This window comes from Aplysia californica, unplaced genomic scaffold (genome assembly GCF_000002075.1).
Source record: "Aplysia californica isolate F4 #8 unplaced genomic scaffold, AplCal3.0 scaffold00750, whole genome shotgun sequence".
Classification (NCBI taxonomy): Eukaryota; Metazoa; Mollusca; class Gastropoda; order Aplysiida; family Aplysiidae; genus Aplysia; species Aplysia californica.
In genome coordinates, this window is record NW_004798020.1 from 59,783 (window position 1) to 80,638 (window position 20,856).

At 38.1% G+C, this 20,856-nt stretch overlaps 2 protein-coding genes across 3 annotated transcripts; one reads left to right on the top strand and one right to left on the bottom strand.

Moving 5' to 3' along the window:
* Window positions 1-439: 439 nt before the first annotated feature.
* On the bottom strand, window positions 440-9,426 carry LOC101860849 (cilia- and flagella-associated protein 298). Its single transcript, XM_005109132.3, has 8 exons — window positions 9,309-9,426; window positions 6,459-6,608; window positions 5,891-6,058; window positions 4,274-4,341; window positions 3,448-3,606; window positions 2,250-2,381; window positions 1,090-1,185; window positions 440-868 (listed from the first exon to the last, which is right to left on the bottom strand). Exons 2-8 carry the CDS (start codon window positions 6,595-6,597, stop codon window positions 758-760), a joined length of 873 nt encoding a protein of 290 aa, XP_005109189.1. The 5' UTR covers window positions 6,598-6,608; window positions 9,309-9,426; the 3' UTR covers window positions 440-757.
* A 618-nt stretch (window positions 9,427-10,044) lies between these two features.
* On the top strand, window positions 10,045-20,199 carry LOC101861076 (transmembrane protein 216). Of its 2 annotated transcripts, XM_005109133.3 has the most exons (7): window positions 10,045-10,130; window positions 10,722-10,738; window positions 11,904-11,997; window positions 13,484-13,576; window positions 14,164-14,365; window positions 15,955-15,975; window positions 19,668-20,199. In XM_005109133.3, exons 1-6 carry the CDS (start codon window positions 10,082-10,084, stop codon window positions 15,965-15,967), a joined length of 468 nt encoding a protein of 155 aa, XP_005109190.1. In that variant the 5' UTR covers window positions 10,045-10,081; the 3' UTR covers window positions 15,968-15,975; window positions 19,668-20,199. The 2 variants fall into 2 exon arrangements, with proteins under 2 accessions (XP_005109190.1, XP_012943939.1); XM_013088485.2 differs by lacking the exon at window positions 15,955-15,975.
* The last annotated feature ends 657 nt before the right edge of the window (window positions 20,200-20,856 follow it).

Below are 20,856 nucleotides of genomic sequence, written 5' to 3' on the forward strand. Positions count from 1 at the left end.
TCCACCTTTCTGTTTACACATTGCATTCCTCTCAGCCCATAGTGGTCCCGACAGGCAGAGTTGAAGTTGCCTACCTTCTAAATGATCTAAATTAATTGTGTCGACGAGGGGGTAAACCATCTGCAGTTACTTCAAACACAAACTTCCTACACTTTTCGCTGAGAGAGTTCTTTCGCCACGAAACTAGCAGGCGTATGTGGTTAGTGGGTGTTCTGGTGTGGGTTGCTCCTTCTTTTCTATCAAACATCTATCATCCTGATCTCTCCTCTTTCTTTTTTATGTTCGTTACTCTCTTGCAATACCTGTATTCTTTGGCACATATATAAGAGCTTATTGTGTTGCAAGCGCTGTAAAACTTATTAAAATAAAACAAACAAGCAGGCATAAACTGAGAAAGTTAGTCCTGCTATACATGAAAAAAAAAACAATACAGTAGCAATTAAATATCAAAATGAAATGTTTAATGATCATTTACAAATGATAAAAATGAGCCATCTTCTCCTTCATTTCCCATACACACCAGCCTGACAGTCTCCTTAAGATGCATTTGTCAAAAACAATCTTCTTTTGTTCACTCTAAAACATCTTGAAACAACAGTTCAATGAACGTAATCAACGATAAAATTTCACCCACGGGAAGGAAACAGAAAACATACCATCTGGTGTCCATTAACCTTACACATACCACGAAAACCTTCCACCTCTCTCTGAGAATCATTCAGTCCACACACAACCACACCAGGGAAGTAACCCTGACCTATCTTGGCCCCCACTTGATGTTGTTCAGTCCCTGGAACTGTCGCTTGAGCTGACCGTTGTCTGCCCAGGCCGCGTCCAGGTAAGAGTCGTCTGCGTCCGACTCCAATTTCTGAAAGGCAAACAAAATGTTTAGAGATAGACTGAGTTTTATGGCATGTGCAACACATCATTATCCAGTGCCAGATCCGCAACAGACATCGGCGATCATGGTTCTATTCATTCTTTTACTCGGATGCTGTTTAAAAAATTTGTGTGTTGAAAAATATTTCAAAATCAGAGAAGTCAACACAGAGCACAACACCATCAATATATATAAGACATTTTTCTAACCTTGAACTCCTCTTGCTTCTTGTAGTAGTATGCCATCATGTGTTTCTGGTCCTCCTGACTGACCACCGGTTCCCTCGCCGGGGCGCCTTGACCTCTCTACAGACACAACAGATAACAGCTCATTTAGCAACCTTCAGAAAAAACCTCAACGCTCATCTTTTTCAGAAATAGTAGATTATGTGAGGCAGTGTGGTGAAATCAGGTACTCGTCAAAATAACGAAACCGCAGAAACGAGCAGTTTTCCACCAGTCTGGAAATTTTTAGCGAATTTATATTTTTTGACTTAACCTCTTTTATGTCTGTATAAAAAAGCATTTTCTTGTGAAACTCTGATCTGATTAAAGGCAAAAAATCTGTCATTTTTCAGTTTTGAAAGACTTTAGCTATACGAGTTACCAAACTTTGGCGGACATTTACTCGGTAATTTCACCACTGAAACCAGGCGACCTCACCTCCTTCAATCGCAAATATCTTGAGTTCTTTTCAATATAAATGGATATTTTTTTCATTGGAAGCAAATAAAATAAATACGCTTTCAGATGATACCAATAACTCCACAAGCCCCAAAATTGATGAGTGCCTGGTTCCATCATGTCGTGACACATATATATATATAGCATTTGTAGATCGCACGTGACATAGTCATGTAGACTGTCCTCTTAAACACCAGGAAGGTTGGCAGAGAGTTTTAAAAAATCATAATCAGGGGCATTACGATCGTATTTTGGTTAAATTTAATTAAAATCGTGACGATTCCACCAGTTTCGTAATGATGGGCAGCCTTGTATTTCCTCCGAATAATTTTTAAACTCTTGCTCAATGAGACAGTTCTCTATATCAAAGTTGTTATCCTTTGCTGAATATAAGTCAAAATTACAAATAGAAGATAACACACACAAAAAAACAAGAAACAAAAAGCAAATTCAGGAGCCAAATCACAATAAAACTATTGAAAATGGATCCTGAATTCTATTAAAGTTTCCTTTCAGTGAAAATGACCTCATGTAATAGAATTTGTATTGAATTAAAACTCTTCAAGAAAAGTTTGATCATTTAGGAGTCATACCCTCAGACACAAAGTTTGAAGAGACATGATCTCTACATACCGACCCACCAAGAATTATTTGTTCATTCTAGAGGACTGGAAACATCTGTTTACCTTCTGTAACTTGGCAACAATCTTTGTCTTTTCATTCTTGCCCACGAAGTCTCCCAGCTTCTTGTGAGGCAGCAGTTCCTTGCCGGCCCACCACAGAGAGGCCTGGTCAATGTCAATCACTTCTAGCGAGGCCTGTTGGGGGCACAAGAGAATAACATGTCACTCCTAACCAGGCCTGTTGGGGGCACAAGAGAATAACATGTCACTCCTAACCAGGCCTGTTGGGGCACAGGAGAACAACGTGATACTTTAGTACATGGTGGACTTTATCATCCCTTCGACAATGTTGATCACTTCTAACGAGGCCTGTCGCGGACACGGGAAATAACATATATTACTTTTGTATATGGTCGACTTTATCACATTTTCATACTTAGAGTTTGGCCATTTTAAAGGCAAAGACTTGAAGGTTCAAAGATTGGAGGAAATATTCCAAGAACTGTGAGGAAAATCCAGACTCTTCCCGACCTTAAACCTTGGTCTCAGGGCTGTAGGTAGAGTTGCAAACAGCTGCTGGTTATGTTGACGGCCATGCTCATAGCTCATCGCAGCAGTTGTAGAAAGAGTAAGACCCATGAGAAGATCACACAGACAATTTTGGTTTCTCTGATGCCTTACAAGACAGAGTCCCTTACTTTTCACTGCCCGAACCCAATTAGAAGGCACAGGAAACACTCTGGCTGTTAGAAATATCTATGCACTTCTCATACATCATAATGTTGAGATTCAGACCTCATACTGACTTAGTGGATTACATCAAAGTGCTCGGGACACAAAAGGCTATCTGTCACTATGAGTATGAGTTGATATACTAAATTAATCCAGTAAAGTCGGACACATACTGTTCCCAAACCATGGACAGCTGAATCAGATATACTAAAATCCAAAGCAAAGACTATCGATGTGTTCATAAAGCATAGCTGTACTCATCACTTGACAGTCCTAAACTTTACATTCTCAAACCCTAGACTTTCATTTCAGCTCATAACATTTGAGCTTTGAAAAAATTCATGCTCTACACAATTATACATTTAACTTGCACAATGCCCAAATCTTTAGATAAGCATAAGCATTAGTGTTTTTAAAAAAAACGAAGGTTCCAAAAGCAGCATCACATACATGTGGACAGACAGTGTTTTCACAATAAAAAGGTTCATCAAACAGGGAGCCTTAAACTCTGACAATACTAACAAATTACCTGCTTCCCTGAGAGATCTTCAGTGTTCTCAAACTCCATTTTGATCGGCTCATAGGGAGGCAACCCCATTGGGTACACAATGGTGACAGCTCCACGGAGAATGTCCAGGGCGTCTTGTACAGTTTTCTGAGTCACTTGTTCATCGGCTGTCACTTTTTTCTAAAGATAAATGAAGAAAGAAACGAGGCCCATGGTAACTGCAAAGCAAAACTTGAACAGTTGCACAACGTATAAAACTTGTTTCTATCAATCTTAAAAATTGTTTTTAAAAAGTTTATTGGTTCAGTTGTTTAAGTAACATGAAAGAAGAACTGCCAGAAGCAAACAATAGTACTTGAGCTCTTTTTGTTGGCACAAGTAGCATTGTCTACAGTTTCTTCCATCAACCAAAAGAAAAAAGAATGGTCTAGATTAATTGAAAGGTTAAAAACATCAAAATTTTTGCTTGTACCATGAAAGGTCTTATATAAAATAAGCTTTCAGTAATTTCACCTAGATTTCCTTGACTGCCACCTGACAACTTGTGGTAACCCTAACCCTGACTTAGTCATTTATGACACTCCTCCTTAGAGTTTTTTTTTCTTCAACATTTCACCTTGATATACTATAGTAGGCCTTAATATACTTTGAATACTTCCAAGACTAGCACGCCAACTGCAGTTTTCACAGATTCGAGCTGTAACTTATTTATAATTCAAATAGTATAATAAATGAAGTATGGCTAAAAGTAAGACTTCCATTTCGGAAAAGAATTTATAGAAATTAAATCAATGAGGTGTCTGAAGGTATTCTGAAATGTGATATTAATTTCAATGATAATAATTACCTTGGAAATCATATCTTTCGCTTCTTTAATAGTTTTCGTAAGAACCTCTGCCATTTTGGGTGTGGGTGCTGAAAACAGTAAAAGAAAAATATGCAATAGCAGAACGCAGTAAAGTGTACACAGCAGATAAAACAGATGCATAGCACAAGGTTGACAAAAGAAATGACTAGACATGAATACATTCGTGTGGTCTTACAATGGCAGAGAAAGTAGTATGAACAACATAAACACCATCAGCATCTTTCTTTGGTTCTTTCTCCTAAGTTTTCAGGTACCACACCATATATCATAATTATCAACTCTTCAAATTCATTTGTTTCTTATTTTTATCTTAATATTTTTCGCAGTCACTCACCACTTCCCACTTCTGTCTCACAGCATGAACCAATGTATACAGGGAAAAAAAAACAACAGCTAATACTGAAACAAATCTTTATAAACTTACACATCTTACTTTTGTTTCAAATTCCCAAGAGTGTTTCTGAGGAATCATCATGCAACTCCACAAACATACACATCTTACTTTTGTTTCAAAGCCCAAAAAGTATTTCTAAAGACTCATGTACATCTGCCAACAGTCTCAAAACTTGACAACTCCCTACAGTGGCTCATTCTCCATGATGGAAATACACAATGTGTCATGACATAATAGAATCAGGTGCTCATCAATTTTGGGGAATGTGGACTTACTGGTATCATCTTAAAGCTTGCACATTTCTCTTGCTTTCAATGGAAAAATAATTACCCAAATATTTTTAATAGAATTCGGGATAGTTTGAAGTGAACGAGGTGGGGGTCAGCTGCTTTTAGAGAAAAGGTTAGCGAGAAAATGGCGGCCAAAGTCTGGAGACTTCCAAAGCTTGAGAGTCCTTGGAAACTGTAAATTTACATTTTTGTTCCTTTAATACACATTTTTCAGTAAAATCCATCATATAGCAATTTGTTTTTAAATTAACATAAAAGTGTTGAGCCAAAAATTAAAATGTGATAAAAGCTGTTTTCTTCAATTTCATTATTTTGACGAGCACCTGATTTCACCACGCCGACTCATATATCAAGAAGAGGAAAAAGCCAAGGAGAGGCTTGTATGTCAGCACACTGACAAAAAAAGAGCCTCAGTCCAGTAAAACCACAAAACTTCACAGTCAGCTTTATAGTGGTATAGAGCTAGTCTTGTTAGTACATCTTTTAACATTTTAAAATATATATATATATATTTGATGGCACTTGAGAAAACTAAGAGACATGTTTAAAAACTTCACTTCCCACAGAAGAGAAATACGTAATTCCTGCCATTGGAACAAAAATAATAGTTCTTTATTAACCATAGTGGTGATAATAGAGCCAAAACACTTCACAAGATGTCAGAAGAAAAAAAAATCATTCTTAAGCTGTCAAATTAATTTGGCTGTGGTCATGTTTCTTCACTTGAAAAGTCAAAAGGATTTACATGCAAAGCCAGGAGATTTCCCATTTACTTGGCAGTCTGCAGGGAAAATCAGGAACGGGTCTAACACACAAGCTGTCATAGTAGTAAGAATGAATCAAAGAAATAAATGTCTTCCAAGACGCCAGTAGCACAGTAGCACAACCGAACGAGCAAGAGCAATGGCATACCTTGTCCATTCCTGCAGCCAATCTTGTCCTTGGCAAATTTTACTCCACCGCTGGGCTGACATTTCTCCCCCCACTCATCCTTCAACTTCAGCTCTTCCACTTGTTCATCTGTCAAGCCTTGCATGTTGGGCGGTAAAGACACCCCATGCTTTGCAAGCTCTTCCATTTCTGACATTTAAAAAAAAGAAGAATTGAAATATAAAAATCAGCATGGGACCTGTCAGCAAAATAATATATTGAACAATGCAAGACTTGTAAACAGAGTGCCTTTGAACTTGTTTTTGGAGTCACACATCGAAACGTCACAATAAATCTACTGTCATGACAGCTTGTTCGGTAAATACATTTCAAGAGATCTGCAAAGGTTATGGACACCCAGAAGAAATTTTTAAAATTCCTCCCCGTTGCCTACAACAATTTTCTTGCTAGTGCTAGAATATCTAGCCGAAAACAGACCAGATACTAAAAAGGTAGTTGAGTAGAAACAAAAATTGGCAATATATAAACAGTTAATAGCAGTACATTATTTTTTACGTAGATCAGTATTTTAAAGAGAAAAATGTCTTACCACCACAGATCCGGTCCACTTTGAGTCGGCCATTGAATATTGTAGCACAGTCTTTGAGTATCAAAGACATCTCGGTATCAATCGAAGCCTCGTACAGGAACTGGCTGTCATCCCCACGTTTGATATGGATTTTCACCATCCTCACTATATCTGGAATATAATGACAACAATAATCAATTATCGTTTGTTTTTGAAAGAGTGTAATGCTATCAAGAAACAAAGTATAGAATACATATTATTGATTCAAAAACACATTAAAAAAAATAATTAGGAAATATAAATGGTAAACAGTCTCATCTCCACCTTTTCAGGAACAAGTCTGTGATCGTGGACAAGTGTGAAATTTAGTCAGTACAGTCTGTCCATAACTCATGTCTTAAAATAAATACGCACCTACTTTGAATGAAGTGTAAATTTGGTTTACAAAAAGCTTTAAACTGAGCAATATGCACATGCTTGCTTTTTCTTCGGAAATCTAACAAAGAATAAACAATTAAATTATGTGTGTTGCAGAAAATTTCTGTTGAGTAAAATAAGTTTTGATATTTTCAAGAGCAATAGAACGGCTCAAATTCAGAGGCAGGATTATATTTATTTATACAAATACAATGAATCATGAGTAGATCTTGTACTGATTTCCCTGATGAATGATTTATAAACAATAACAGTGCAAACATAACGTATTGGAAGCATTAGTACTTTAATTTTTCAGGAGGAATTCTGTAACAAGTGACCACTATGAAACTGAGTAGAACAGAGGTAGAGTTGGGGCAAGCGGGTAACACAGTCTGAACGAGCGGGTAACAGATGGCCAAGCGAGCGGACTGCAAACCTCAAGACAGTTCATTTTTTGGGTCCGCTCCACAATTTTACTCTCTCAGCGAGCGAACTGCGGACCTCAAATCAGTTCGTTTCTTGGGCCCGCTCCACAATTTCATTCACTGAGCGGGCCGGCGAACGGATGAACTCTAGCAGACAAGATACTCAACGCCAGGTTAGGTCCGTCGTCTATTGTTTGTTAATTAGGCCTTGTGTTTTAAGCCACCAGCGGTGCCACAGGGAGTGAAAGAGGCTGGTGATGCAGTACTTTCATCTTGTGTGTGGGTCACACTGTGTACATTCCAATTTACCTCGAAGGTGAAGTTTAAAGAATTTGCAAAGGCCTTTTTTTCGGAGGGTAGAGAAATTTCCGCCATGAACGCATTATAGTTACAAAGTGGGACAGGAGGGTGATTTTTTTAGGGAAGAGGGGGGGGGGGGGTGTAAGTAGTATGCAATGGATTCGAAGAAGTAGCTCCCCGTCCGTCCATTCGCCTGCTCGAATGCATGGAGTCTCCGTCCGTTCACTAAACGAACTGTTGTCTCTGTCGGATGTTTAGCGAGTACCAAACTAGATCTAAATCTACTCTTCACAAGCGGAATGCTCGTTACCCGTCCACTTGTTTGAGCGGCAGTGCCAGCGATTAGTTCTTTACTCGCGGACGCTGATTTAGCGAGCCCGACCCGGCTCTAAACAGAGGGTTAGGGTTAGGGTTTGGGGTGGGGTAGGGTACAGGGTTAGGAGTAGGGGTACCATAGGGGTTGGGTCAGTGTCAGCGTTAACTCACTTGCGACTGGGCCCTTTCACCAGTCACAAGCGTTGAAGACTGGCGTTTTTGGGGGTATTTCAATAAATCACCACAACTCTCAGAATTACCCTATTGTAATCATTTTTTGACACAGTAAAGTAACATTCAAGCTTAATCTAATACAAAAAACTAAAGTTGTTTAAGTCTAATACTTTAATTTGTATGATTTTTAAAAAATTGGCATGAATTTGATTTTCCGAAAAATTTCCAGAGACATGACAAGTAGAATTAAATTCACTGCAACAACAAAAATAAAAGTTCAAAGTGTTCTGGTTTGATTTGTATACATGTGCGAGTGTTTGGTGAAAATATAAAAGCTGGTCTGTGCATTGATTCAGACCCATACACTGAATTACATTTGACAGATGTACAGCACGACGTTGTGATTTCATTGCGCGAAAAACAACACCGGTACTAGTGCTAGATCTAGCCCTAGAACTACGACTCGGGCCGTGTTCGGGTACATATCCAGGATTCTAACTATTAGACACATCATATTCTGAGGCACTAGAACTAGTAAAACGCACAGAAGTATAGAAAACGGCGAAATTATGTGATTCTTGTTCATGCGACTTCTTCGACCGTTACTACGACGCGACTGTCGGATTACTATCAGCTGTATAGAAAAAAAACAAAGCGCGAGTTCCGGTCTGTTCAACCCCAGTTGGGGTCACTGTCCTTCAACTTCAATAATTTAAAAACTACCGGCCCCAGAGATACGAAACGAAGTCTAAGTAGCTCAGGCTTGGCCAAACAAGGGTACGAGGCGGGTCTCGCGATCCGTGCGTGATTTGTAGAGCAAAAAAAAAATTCCAAAGTTGGTCACGCAGGGCTTGTGAGACCCGTCGCGAGGGGGGTCACGCAACTGTTGTGTGACCCGTCTGAAGTGAGTCGTGAGTTAAAGTTAGGTCCATTTTTATTGTTTGTTGGGGTGGTCGCTCGATACTGAAATCCGTCCAAATTTTCTATTTACTTGAGGAAATCTGATTTGAACAAGCTTCCTAGAAAAGAAAATATTGTGGCTGAAAGAGTACTGACTTGGACTCGACAGACAGATTGAGAGAATGAGAAAAGCAAGCCGGGCAGCGATGGGCTGGGTACTCACTTTTCAATTGAGTCTCAATTCAATAATTTGACAAATCAACAGTCAAGTTAAAATGACAATATAAAACGAAGCCAGAGTTGCCCCAAATCATCATATAGATCTAGTGGTTAGACTTACTTGTTCTAACTGGAGATAGACTATTATGTCAAAGGAACTGGAAGAATGTTACCCAAACGTTGCTGTTGGCACTGTCAGAATGTTCCAGCTCTAGCATGCTACTTCCTGCAAATTCTTTGTTATGGTCATTCGGCGGTGAATATCACTATGGGGACAAAAGAAAATACACATGTCAACACTCGGCTGTTTAAATATTTTTCAACTAAATACCATCTGTCTGCTACGAAAATTTGAAATTGAACATTGGGTTGTTGTTCAAGTATCGCTGTGCAAATTTACAAAAAATATTAATTCTATTCTCTGTGTAATCTCCTCCCCTCCCCTTCCCACACGAACACACAGCCACGATAGTCGAAAGAATAAAGTTGTTCCACATTACACTTATGTATTAAAAAAAAAGCTGAGCTAAACTTTAGTACATCTGTTTAAAAAATTATTATATTCCGCCAGTTCCCTTAGAAGGAGATGGGAAGATAATATTGATAATAATTTAATGTGTTATAAAGAGATGGAAAATTTTGAATAGGAATAATTACGAAGTGTTGTATAAGATCAAATAAGCAGCAACCACGAAAAAAAAATCCTTTCTTTTACATTTTATAATCGAATCATTGTCAAGATTCACTTAATACTATCTGAATTTTAAGATATATACATATATCTATAATTAAAACAGAAAGTTATATTTTATAGCTAACTACTTACAGGTTTGAATTAAATCAAGTGTACAATGGTCCATTGATGTTACATTGCCTCACAACGAAAGCGTCAAAATGGCGGCAGAACAAGCACAGACTTCTACACAGGCACCGCCCAGGCGGGGTATAATTCTTTTATTATCGTCGATTCAAGTCTAATTTTCAGGGGGTCATTTCTTAATACCTTTAGTGTACTATTTGGGTTCCTTTGTAAGCAGTTTTTGTCCTGATTGCCTTATGTGATAAGCATGTACAGTAGTTTAATTTAGTGTAGAGTTGAGTGTATGCATGCATGACTTTGTTTTGACACAGCGTAGCCTACTTAGCTATCATACTGACTTCCTTACATTTACTGACAAGATCTTTCGCTGTCTATGGCCGGGTACCCATTCACTCCTGGACAAAGTAAGGAAACTTTTTGTGAGCTGCCTTTCCAAGGGCACAACGACCAAACCTGCAACCTCATGATTACGAGTCCAATAGCCCAATCACTAGACTACATACACACAGCCTTTTGAATTGGTTGTAATTCTACTTGACGATCTATGTGTTGGAATTTAATTTTTCTTCCAGAGTACCTGTTAGCAATCATTTATTTATCTACATTTTCTTCGTGATCCTTTCCTTTTATTTGTTGTTTACTGTTTGATATTTAACTCATCATGCTTCATAATGTGTGTGTGTATAATGTATGACTTTTTTTGTTTCTTTTCAGGAAAATCTCAAGTTGTTGTATCCTTTATATCTGTAGACTGACACGCTCATGCCACCAGCCTATGCTGCTTAAAATGAGGCCTGAACAGACAAGGATTGTGGTGGCAAATGTCAGACCAAGCTTGCTGCTTTTTGATTGTGCACCGGGTGACCTTATTTAAGTTTTATCTTCTTCTTCTTCTTCTTCTATCCCGTGGTTGGGGCAACCGTTGGGGCACCACTGCATTGGAAAACCAGCTCTTGCCATCTATTTTTGTCCTCTGCTCTCCTCAGATTGTCGCCCATCGTCTTTCCTGTCCACTCTGTAATGTTGTCCTCCCATCTCCTTCTCTGCTTTCCCCTCTTTCTCTTTTATAGTAGCCCCTAAAAAAGAAGCTAGATTAGATCTATGATAATCTATAATTGATACCCTGGTAAGCACAGAAACAAGATTGTACTGATTATTGTGTCACTAGGAATAGGTAGCTGAAATAGTTGGGTTTTTTTTTGCGTGTGAGGATTGGTTTATTAAATTATTTTCGCCCAAATAAGCACTTGTCATTTGTATTACACTCACTGCATTTGGCCTACTATTGGGTACAGGTAACTGTATGAGCCCCAACATTTATTGTTCTCAACAGGACTTGGCCGATATCAGAGAGCAACGAAATCAGGGGTGTTGGGTTGTGTGTGTGTGATTAAACACATCTTGGAAAGAAAATTAAGTGTTATAATCAGAGATTGATGTGTGTAGCAGTTTACACAAATAACTAAGCTTCTATTGCATAAACTTACTAGGAACATGCTCATCATGTTATTCATATTTTGTTAGTATGGAGTCCATTATGTTGAATTCATGTGTGTATCTACATCATGAAGTTTGCTTTGTGGTGTCCTAATTTTAAATTGTTCTTAATGTTGTACCAGGTATTCGCCTACTTCTATTAGACATAGTTGAAATTAGTTTTTATTTCATTGCGTACAGTTGAGATAATTTATTTGTTAACCAGATCTTCATTTTCTTAATCAATAGTTTATTGGACAATGTTTTAAAAAAATTATATATTGACAACAAGTAAGTTCCTAGATACCGCTGAAATTATTGGGACTTTGGAGTATCAGTACTCTTCTCTGTTAACAAATTCTTATGTATCATGACTTTGTGCATTTGTCAACATTGTTGAAATTCTTAACTTGGCATCAGCGATCATCCTTACCATTTCAAATACTCCTGTATTTAAATGGCTGGTACTTTGTCTTCTTCTTCGTCTGTGAGATTCTGCTGTTTGTTTTCAAAGGTAAGATCCCATGTTGTCATTTAATTTCATACACATACCATAATCATGTAGACTTGAACGGAAGTTGAGATGTTTGCGACTGATATTAGTTAGATTTTTTTTGTGGCACAACGATGCTTTCATAAAATGTTGTACACTTTTAATAGGTACCAGAAACTAAATTTTCAAACTAGCTGTATGCCAAATTTATCTGTTCCATTTGAAAGGCCTATATCCACTGAGCATTTTGGTACCATTCTTTAACATCTCCATCAATTTTTAAGAAAATTGTAGTTGTTTAAAATTTGATCAAATTTGTTAAAGTCAGTCACTGGCTGCAACCCCATGTTTGACAGACAATAAAAAAGTAACAAGTCCACTAAACATCTGAACATTAACAGAGTACAGTCACTATAACAAATATATGGAGCATAATTTTTTTTCAAGACTGTGAGATCTTTACAAATCAGTACTTTATCACCTCAAACACAATGTCTGTCGTTATTTCGACAAAAACACCGAGCGTTGACCCGGCCGGCGTCGCACCGGCCCCCGCGGCGAGCGAGTCGGCTCTATACTGTAGTGTACCCCGCGTGCGGGGTCACATGCTTTCTGTGACTCGCGGAAGGATTGATGTAAAATAATTCCAATTTAATTACTTTATTCTAATAGGAAATGAACTGATCTTTTAATTAATAGTTTTTATAAGCCGGTATTTTACACATTTTGTGTAAAAAGTGATCTTTAAACATTTTGACGGTATTTTTAAAAGCTTTCTATAAAGACGCCAAAGGCTAAACTTATATCACGGGAAAGCCCGTTTAAAGCTCTACAGTTCTCCGCCAATGAAAAGACGGTATTTAGTCAACCCTCGTTCCACGAAGCATTTGAATGCACGCGTGTCAATTTTTCAACCGGCCGACCTCGCATTCTGACCGCGAGGGGCTTCGCTTTCGTCGGCGATTCTCCAGTTCCTAATAATCGGACATATAAACAACTTACACCATTGTAACGAGGAAAAGCTGAACTTTTACAAGGTGTACGGCATTTGGTGTTTTATAGCGAAAGAGCAAAGAAACAGCGATCGGAATTAATCCGATTTTACTGATACCACACGGTCGGAAGGCCGCGAGTGCCCGCGAGGCCGTGTTTACGCTACCTACTTTTAAGCTCCATATAATGTACCCACACATTCACGCACAGCCACGTGCGTGCATTTCTTCACACACATTAATCACTCACAGTCTCACATTCTTCCACATATGTGCTCATTCACACCCATACAGCGGCGCACACACACACACATGCACATATACGTGTATGCACACATGTGTACACACACACACACATACACACACACACACACACACCCTTACACAGACACTCATACTAACACTCACACACACACACAGATACGCAGACACTCATCACAGCTATTATTATAGTCTGAAGCAGGCTAATGTTATAATATTATTTTATTTACATATTTTTATTTCTTCTAAAACAGGAGAAACGTTACCATACGCATCAAATGTTTTAGCAGCGGAAATACTTTTGCTCTTCTTGTTGGCCATTATCGAAGGGTTGCGGTTGTTCTTTGGTAAGTTTTTTCTGCTTAAATGTTAACCAAACATGCAAGGATAAAAACCCATGTGTCCATCAGCTTTTCTCTGTGTTTGTCCTGGAATGGCTTGATGATGCCAATGCCAACGTATAAACTATAACCTATATATGTTCCTGATCTGTGTGTCTATTTACCTGCTTGTCTGTCCTCCTGTCTGTATGTCTTTCTCCATTTTGTGTTTCTATTTGTCTGTCTATCAGTTGTTTTTTTACAATCTCACCTCACATTGTTATGGGCACAAAAATTTAGACTATTGTTTTCCTGATTTGTTTCGAAAACTGCAATTATCACTGTCACATGATAACCTTAGACTGCTGTACAAGTTTAACCTCTCTCTTCTTTATGTTCTCACACTGAAATTTTGCTACAGGTAATCAATTTCAATGTCTGTATTTTAAACCCTTTGTAGCAAGGCAGGTTTTAGTTGTTGAAAACCACTCTATTCTACCGTATTCTTTACCAATGCTGCAGGCTTCAATTGTTGAAAATCACTCCAATCTTTCTTGTTCTCTGCTTCAGTTTCTGCCCATGTTCCTCCCAATGATTTTGTGTACTTCTGCTAGGTCGCCGTGGTAACCTGACGGAACAGATTGTGGGGGTGATTGTGTTCTTGGTGCTGAGCGTCCCGACGATATTTGGAGTTTTGTTTTTCTGGCTGTGGCAGACGTACGTCTTGAGAGCAGAAGTCATTCTCACTGCCATACAGATCGCTTTCATCGGCCTGGAGATTATCATCGGAATTATCTCAATGATCACTTTTGCAAAGTAAGTGGCATCCATACTGTAATGACAAGGCTATCAGACTCTTAATCTTAATCGTGAGATTGTCGGTTTGAGGATCAGCTTTGTCCGATGGTGTCCTTGGGAAAGACACTTATTTACACAAATTCTACCTTGTGGCTCCGTTCTATCTGAGATGGATTTTTTTATTTAGAGGTCCTGCCTCATAAACAACCTTAAATGTTGCAAGAGGCATTAAACTTAGTCTTTACAATTTCTCAGTTTCACAAAGTAAGTGTAAGTACGAGTGGTGAATGCTCACATGGCCATGGTAGCTTTATATTATATTCCACTGCTGTGTATCAGCATGCATTTTTTTAGTTTTCCAGCCAGTGAATCTATGACTCAGTTTGAAGTCTTATTCCTAACTGACTTAGCCTACTCCAGTGGATATTAACTCCATTAGCTCAATGTTTCTATTTTTATGCTGAATTTCTCATTTTACTTGTAAAACAAAGTAGGAATTGTGTAGCTCACTAGTAGCTGTTGACATTCATATTTCTCCTGCTTGCAGAATTTATAAAACACATACTGGGCTCATTTGCTCAGCCGTGGTGGTTTTGAAAGTTTAACTTTTTCTTTTCTGTCTTTTTTGTTTTTTGCCTGGGATTCTTTTCTTTCTACTTTCTTATTATTATTTCTGTTTTGTTTTGTTTTGTTTTGTTTTTGTTTTTTTGTTTTTTGGGGGGGGGTTGTTATTCAAACAGTTTCTTTGGCCCTATTGTTTGAAATGTTATATTTTTTTTGTTGAACTTTCGTTGTGGAAGAAGGGGCTGTTGTTTGTTTGCATGCTTTGTCTCAGGTGAAGTTCATGATGATGAGATGGTGAAAACAGGGATAGTAGAGGACGGCAATAGGTGGACATCTCTTTGAGATCATGTATGTTCTGAGATTGTGGTTTAGGGTTAGGATGGTAGGAGGGACTGGCAGTTGGCTACAGTTTGTTGTGTGTACTGCTGAAGTTGTCCTAGGCAGCCTCCTATTAACCCTCCGTACGTCGTGTTTTACTATCGTGTATCCATACGACATTGGGAAGTCTGTGCCAGCACTTTCCAAAGAAGAAATTTACTCGTTAATCCGATCTGTACGCTTGGCATAGCAGTATCAGTCTGTCAAAATGATTTTTTGAGAAATACTGAAAGTTTCAAAGAGATATTCGTTAGAAGTATTCTTAAATGTGAAGAATACAACCCTGGGGGTACAAAATGACCACAGGGTGTGGGGATAGGGTTAAAGAGAAGAAAAGATGTTGTCTTAGACAAGTGGATGAACGTTTTTATAGAAAAAAAAATGCAGGGGGGGGGGTAGGTTGGAAATAGGTCGTTGTGCACGTGATTGTCTTAGACAGGTTATGACCTCAGTGCTTTCTTGTCGTATCTCCATTTTTAATAACAGTGAAAACAGTTCAAACAAAGTGAGCTGAAGAAGAAGTCACTCTTTCACTGGTAACAAAAATGGAGATGCGACAAGAAAGCGCTGAGGTCGCGAGGTGATGGTTTGAGCAGGTGCAACAGGTACCCACCAAAACGCGTTACTCACACTGTACTTTTCAATCACAAATTTCATCATTTCAGGTCAGCCGTCTGATCAAATAGGTACGACAGGCCAGTAGTACCGGCTGGTAATAAATATCATGTTGCCAACTTGGTATACTACTCGGGTGTGCTAACAAAGTAGTAGAAGATATATATATTTAGAACATGCTTTCTGTGTTGAGTCCGACAAACTGTGAGTGATGTTGCCTGTTTTCTGTGGCTTTCCTTACTTTGAACTCTAACAACTTGACTACTTTCAGTGTGCCTCCTGATTGCCAACTGATTATAAATTTCTTCTTGTTAGTAATGTTAGATTCTTCGTTGTAAGTCTTTCTCTTATCTCAATTGTTTCTTCATTTCATTGTTATTCTGTCTTTTTTCAATTGTTTCTTCAAAACTTAAGGTTCATATTTTCCTCAGGACTCCCATCTCAGTGAGATTGGTACATAACTAATGTTTGTCAGTTCTTCTTTTAACATTTCATTCATGCAGTCTGCAGCTCTTTCAAGAATTACCTACTTGGTGTGAAACCTGTGTGTGTGTGTGCTTTTGTTTATGTAATGCCGAGTCTGCATGCCTCGGTTGATGTAGTCTTCCTCTTTCCTCCGTATACAAATACCAGTTGTTAATTATAACTTAAGACCCTGATTGAACTTGGACTGAAATGAGAGGGAACCTATCTGGATTTTTTTAGCAATATTTGTCTGGATTTTTTTCTTTTGTCAAGTGAAGGTTGGAGTAGTCAAGACACTTCGAGTATCTTTGAAGTTGACAAAATACATAGAATAGAACTAGACCTATTTGCTTTTTATTGTAGTTTTATTTTTTAATGGAATATTTGCCAGCTTTTTTTTTTCATAGTGCCACAGGGGGGCCATTGGACATTCTTTTTTCTTTTCATTCCTTGTGTTGTTACTGTCTGTCTATCTATCTGTCTTACGTTTTCCATGCTTGTCAAGTCAGTGTGCTTCTCTTCACCCAAACTCAAATTGCCACTTATAATGCCAGTTTTATGTAGAAGCAAGCCACAGTATTCTTTTACCAGAGGCAGGAGTAATATTTAAGCCCCATGTCAATGTTAGATACTGTATCGTATCATAAGGGATTGTTACAAATAATGTCCATGTTAGATACTGTATCATCTTATGAGGGGTTGCTACAAATAATGCCCGTGTTAGATACTGTATCGTATCATAAGGGATTGTTACAAATAATGTCCATGTTAGATACTGTGTCATCTTATCGTGAGGGATTGCTACATATAATGCCCGTTTTAGATACTGTATCATAATCATATGAGGGATTGACACAAAAAACACAGGTGGTACTAGATACCGTATCATATCATGAGGGACTAACACTAATAACACTAGTGTTAATAGATGCAACTGTATCATAAGATGATACAATGGTATCAGTGACGAAAGTTGGGGATGTGTGTGTGTGTGTGTTGGGGGGGGGTTCCTGTGTTGGGTTCAGGGTAGGTCTAATATAATTGGTTGGATTGTGTAAACAATGTTACTTGAATTGGATAAATATACATTGTTGATTTAACCATCCATTAATAACTGAGTTAACCCTTCACTGCTTTGTCCGAGATTTTATTGACATTTTGGTAAGATTTTAAAACAGGTTTGGCAGGGAAGGGGTTAATAATGTGCTTCTTTTGGTGCAAACTTCATCATTAAGTCTTCTTTAAGAAACCCATAGATCTACATAATCCATGTAGGCCTACATCTGTGGTATGCTGAAAACTAAGAACTTTGGGTCCTTCTCCTAACCCTTTCCGTGGGTGGTTGGCGGGTACTCTGGTGTGGTTTGCTCCTTCTTTTCTATCAAACATCTATCGTCCTTATCTCGCCTCCTTATTTTTTATGTTTGTTACTCCCTTTGTAACACCTCTAATCTTCTGGCACTCATATGACCTTATGCAGTTGCGAGCGCCGTAAAACCTCTACTAAAGCAAACTCTTTCCCATTTATCTTTCTTTTTTTGATGAGATCATTCTCTGGTATGTTTGTTTACATTTCCCTCAAATTAAAAAATGTTATGTGTAACGTCTGAATTACTTAAGTCATATTGATTCCTGGGAATTAACATTTGATTAGAGGAATTTCATTCTTATAGACTGCAAAAATTACAGGTTGTTTCCTGTTGAGAAAATTAGGATTTTTTTCTTCAGTTATCTTGAAGTTGGAAGCATCTGGGTTTTTTTTAAATGATTGATTTTATTTAGTAAATCAGTGAGTAAAACAAATACTATAATCTTTATTTAGTTGCTTGTCTTCGAATGAGCTGAATGCTCCGGTACAATTTTTGTTCAATCTTTGAACGACAAACCATAGACTAATCAGTCTCAGTAACACTTCTAAACTGACCTTGTTGGTGGTTAGTAGGTGCTCTGGCGTATCCTGCTCCTTCTTTCCTATCAAACATCTATCGTCCTCATATCTCCTCCTTCTTTTTCGTGTTTGTCACTCTCTTGTGACACCTCTAATCTTCAGTACTTATATGGCCTGATTGTGTTGCAAGTGCTGTAAAATGCTTACTTAAAAAAAAAAAAACCTAACTGACCTTATTTTTTTGCTGTTTATCAATTCTTGAGTTTTCTTCAGGGAGCAACAGTTACCGTCATTCGTTTTTCAAATATTTCTCCAAAACCTACTACTTGGACAATAGATGACTTTATCATCGCCGTCACAAGCAATCCACTTAAGTCAAAATTTTGAAAATTTTCTGTTTTTTTCACCCTATCTATCAAAGCTTTATCAAAGGTGCACTTTTCAAAATCATCAAAATGCAGTCTGAATTTAATGCTATGCTCAAGGCTTACAATTTCCTTGCTTTTCTTCCTAATTCCTTATATACCAACACGACAAAAACAAGTTGTTAGTTTTTTTCTGTCTCTGGTGTAAAAAGGTGCCCAAATAGACTAAAGTCGATTGCTTGTAGTACCGACGTTATGTTGTTTTCAAGGCAACGGACGACCTTTTGTTGTTTTCTTGTTTGTAGTGCCAGTGGAGGCATGATGCTTTTTTTCTGCTTGCATATAGATCGATCTTAAAGAGATGAAATACACATTCTCTCTCTCTCTCTCTGTCTCTCTTTCTCTTTTTTTTCTTTGTTTCACTTTCTCTCTCTCTCTCTCAGTCTCTCTCTCACTCACTCACTCACTCGCACACACACACTCACTCACACATGTATGCACACACACACACATCATGTATGCACACACACACATGCCCAGCACACACATGTAGGCACACATTCACATACACACATAGATTTCTTGCAACACATGATAGGCTATCACATACATACACACACGCGATGAAGGCCTATACACCCCCAAACATAACACAAGTCTATCCGTTCACCCATCCTCCCACTAACGCAATGAAGTGCATGTAAAAATAAATGTCAGCCATTTAAGCTATTGTTTTTGTATGACAGCGTTGTTATGGTATTATTTGTGATGAATATTTTCATTTCTTCCTTCACTCTCTGAATTTTTCTGTTCTGAACAGTCAAGCCCACTTGTGCTGAACTAGCTTGAGTTGATCTTCGGTTAATTTAATCTTTTTCTCAGGTCCTAGCACCTCTTTTTCTTTAATTTACAGGTCCCAAAGGTTAAGTCGAACTTCGGATGAGTCGATCTTTATAAACTATTTCACTCCCGCGACAACATCGACTCATCTTTAGTCTACTGTAGAATTCAGACACTTCATTTGGTTTCTTTGCTTTGCTTTCAGGAGTGCGCCATGACCAAAGCAGCAAGCTGAGAGAGAGGAGAGCCCCGCCACCTGTAGATACTAGAGCAATGTATACATAAATAATTTATATTCATGTATGTGTTTGCGGCAGATATCTCTTAAAAGGAGTGCCCTGCTACCTGTAGGTAGGAGAGAAATGTACACATGAATTTATTTTCATGTATGTGTTTGTGACAGATATCTGTTGTCAAGAAGTGCCCTGCCACCTGCAGATACTAGAGCAGTGTATTCATAAATATATATATGCATTGTATGTGTTTGTCACAGATATCTGTTGTAAAGAAGTGCCCTGCCAGCTACAGATAAGTCAGATAACACAGCTATAGGCCTATATATATATGATAATATTATTTGGCAGATATCTGTTGTTATGTAAAGATTTACCATGGTCATATTTCTTCATGTACATATTCCCATTATTCCATGCTAAAATCATTGTAAATTTATTTCATAAAAATTAGGATGCTTTCCTCATGAAAATAATCTCAATAAATTTTTATCTTGTTTACTCTCCTGTGATATTTGTTCATATTGTCAATAGTTTGGGGGTTTTGTTCTCTTCTTTTGAGCCAACAAATATGTTTTTAGTGAACCAGGGGTAACACACCAATGTAAGTGAACAGGCACCCACCTCAGAATACGGACGTCCTAGGTAGGAGTCCTTCCTGAAAATTTTTAACTTTTGTTTAAAAAATAATAATAATAGACGGCATTTGTATAGTGCAAATCCCTGCTCAACAGCAAGCTGTATGCGCTTCACAATCTATACTTTACCCCAGCAGACCTGAGAGCATTCTGAAACAACCTCAACTTCCTGGGAAGCATCGTACAGTAGTGTAAGCGGCCATTTAGGCACTAAAACACTAACATACTGACAAGATCTTTCACTATTAATTGCTGGGTTTTCACAAGCTTTGGTCCATTTTTGTGTTAGATGAGTAAGAAATTCAGCTCCACTCATTCTCTGGCAGGTGGTTGGAGGGTGTCACTGGTAGGTTCTACTTTTTTACTTTCCCTCTGTTGTTTTTGTCTGTCTATCTTACTTTTTCCCAGCACTAAATGGCCATAATTGTGTCGATGTGCTTCTCTTTACTCAAACAAACAATCAATCTCATCCTATCCCTTGGACAATACAGTCTAAAACATACAGTGAAATCCGCTTAAACAT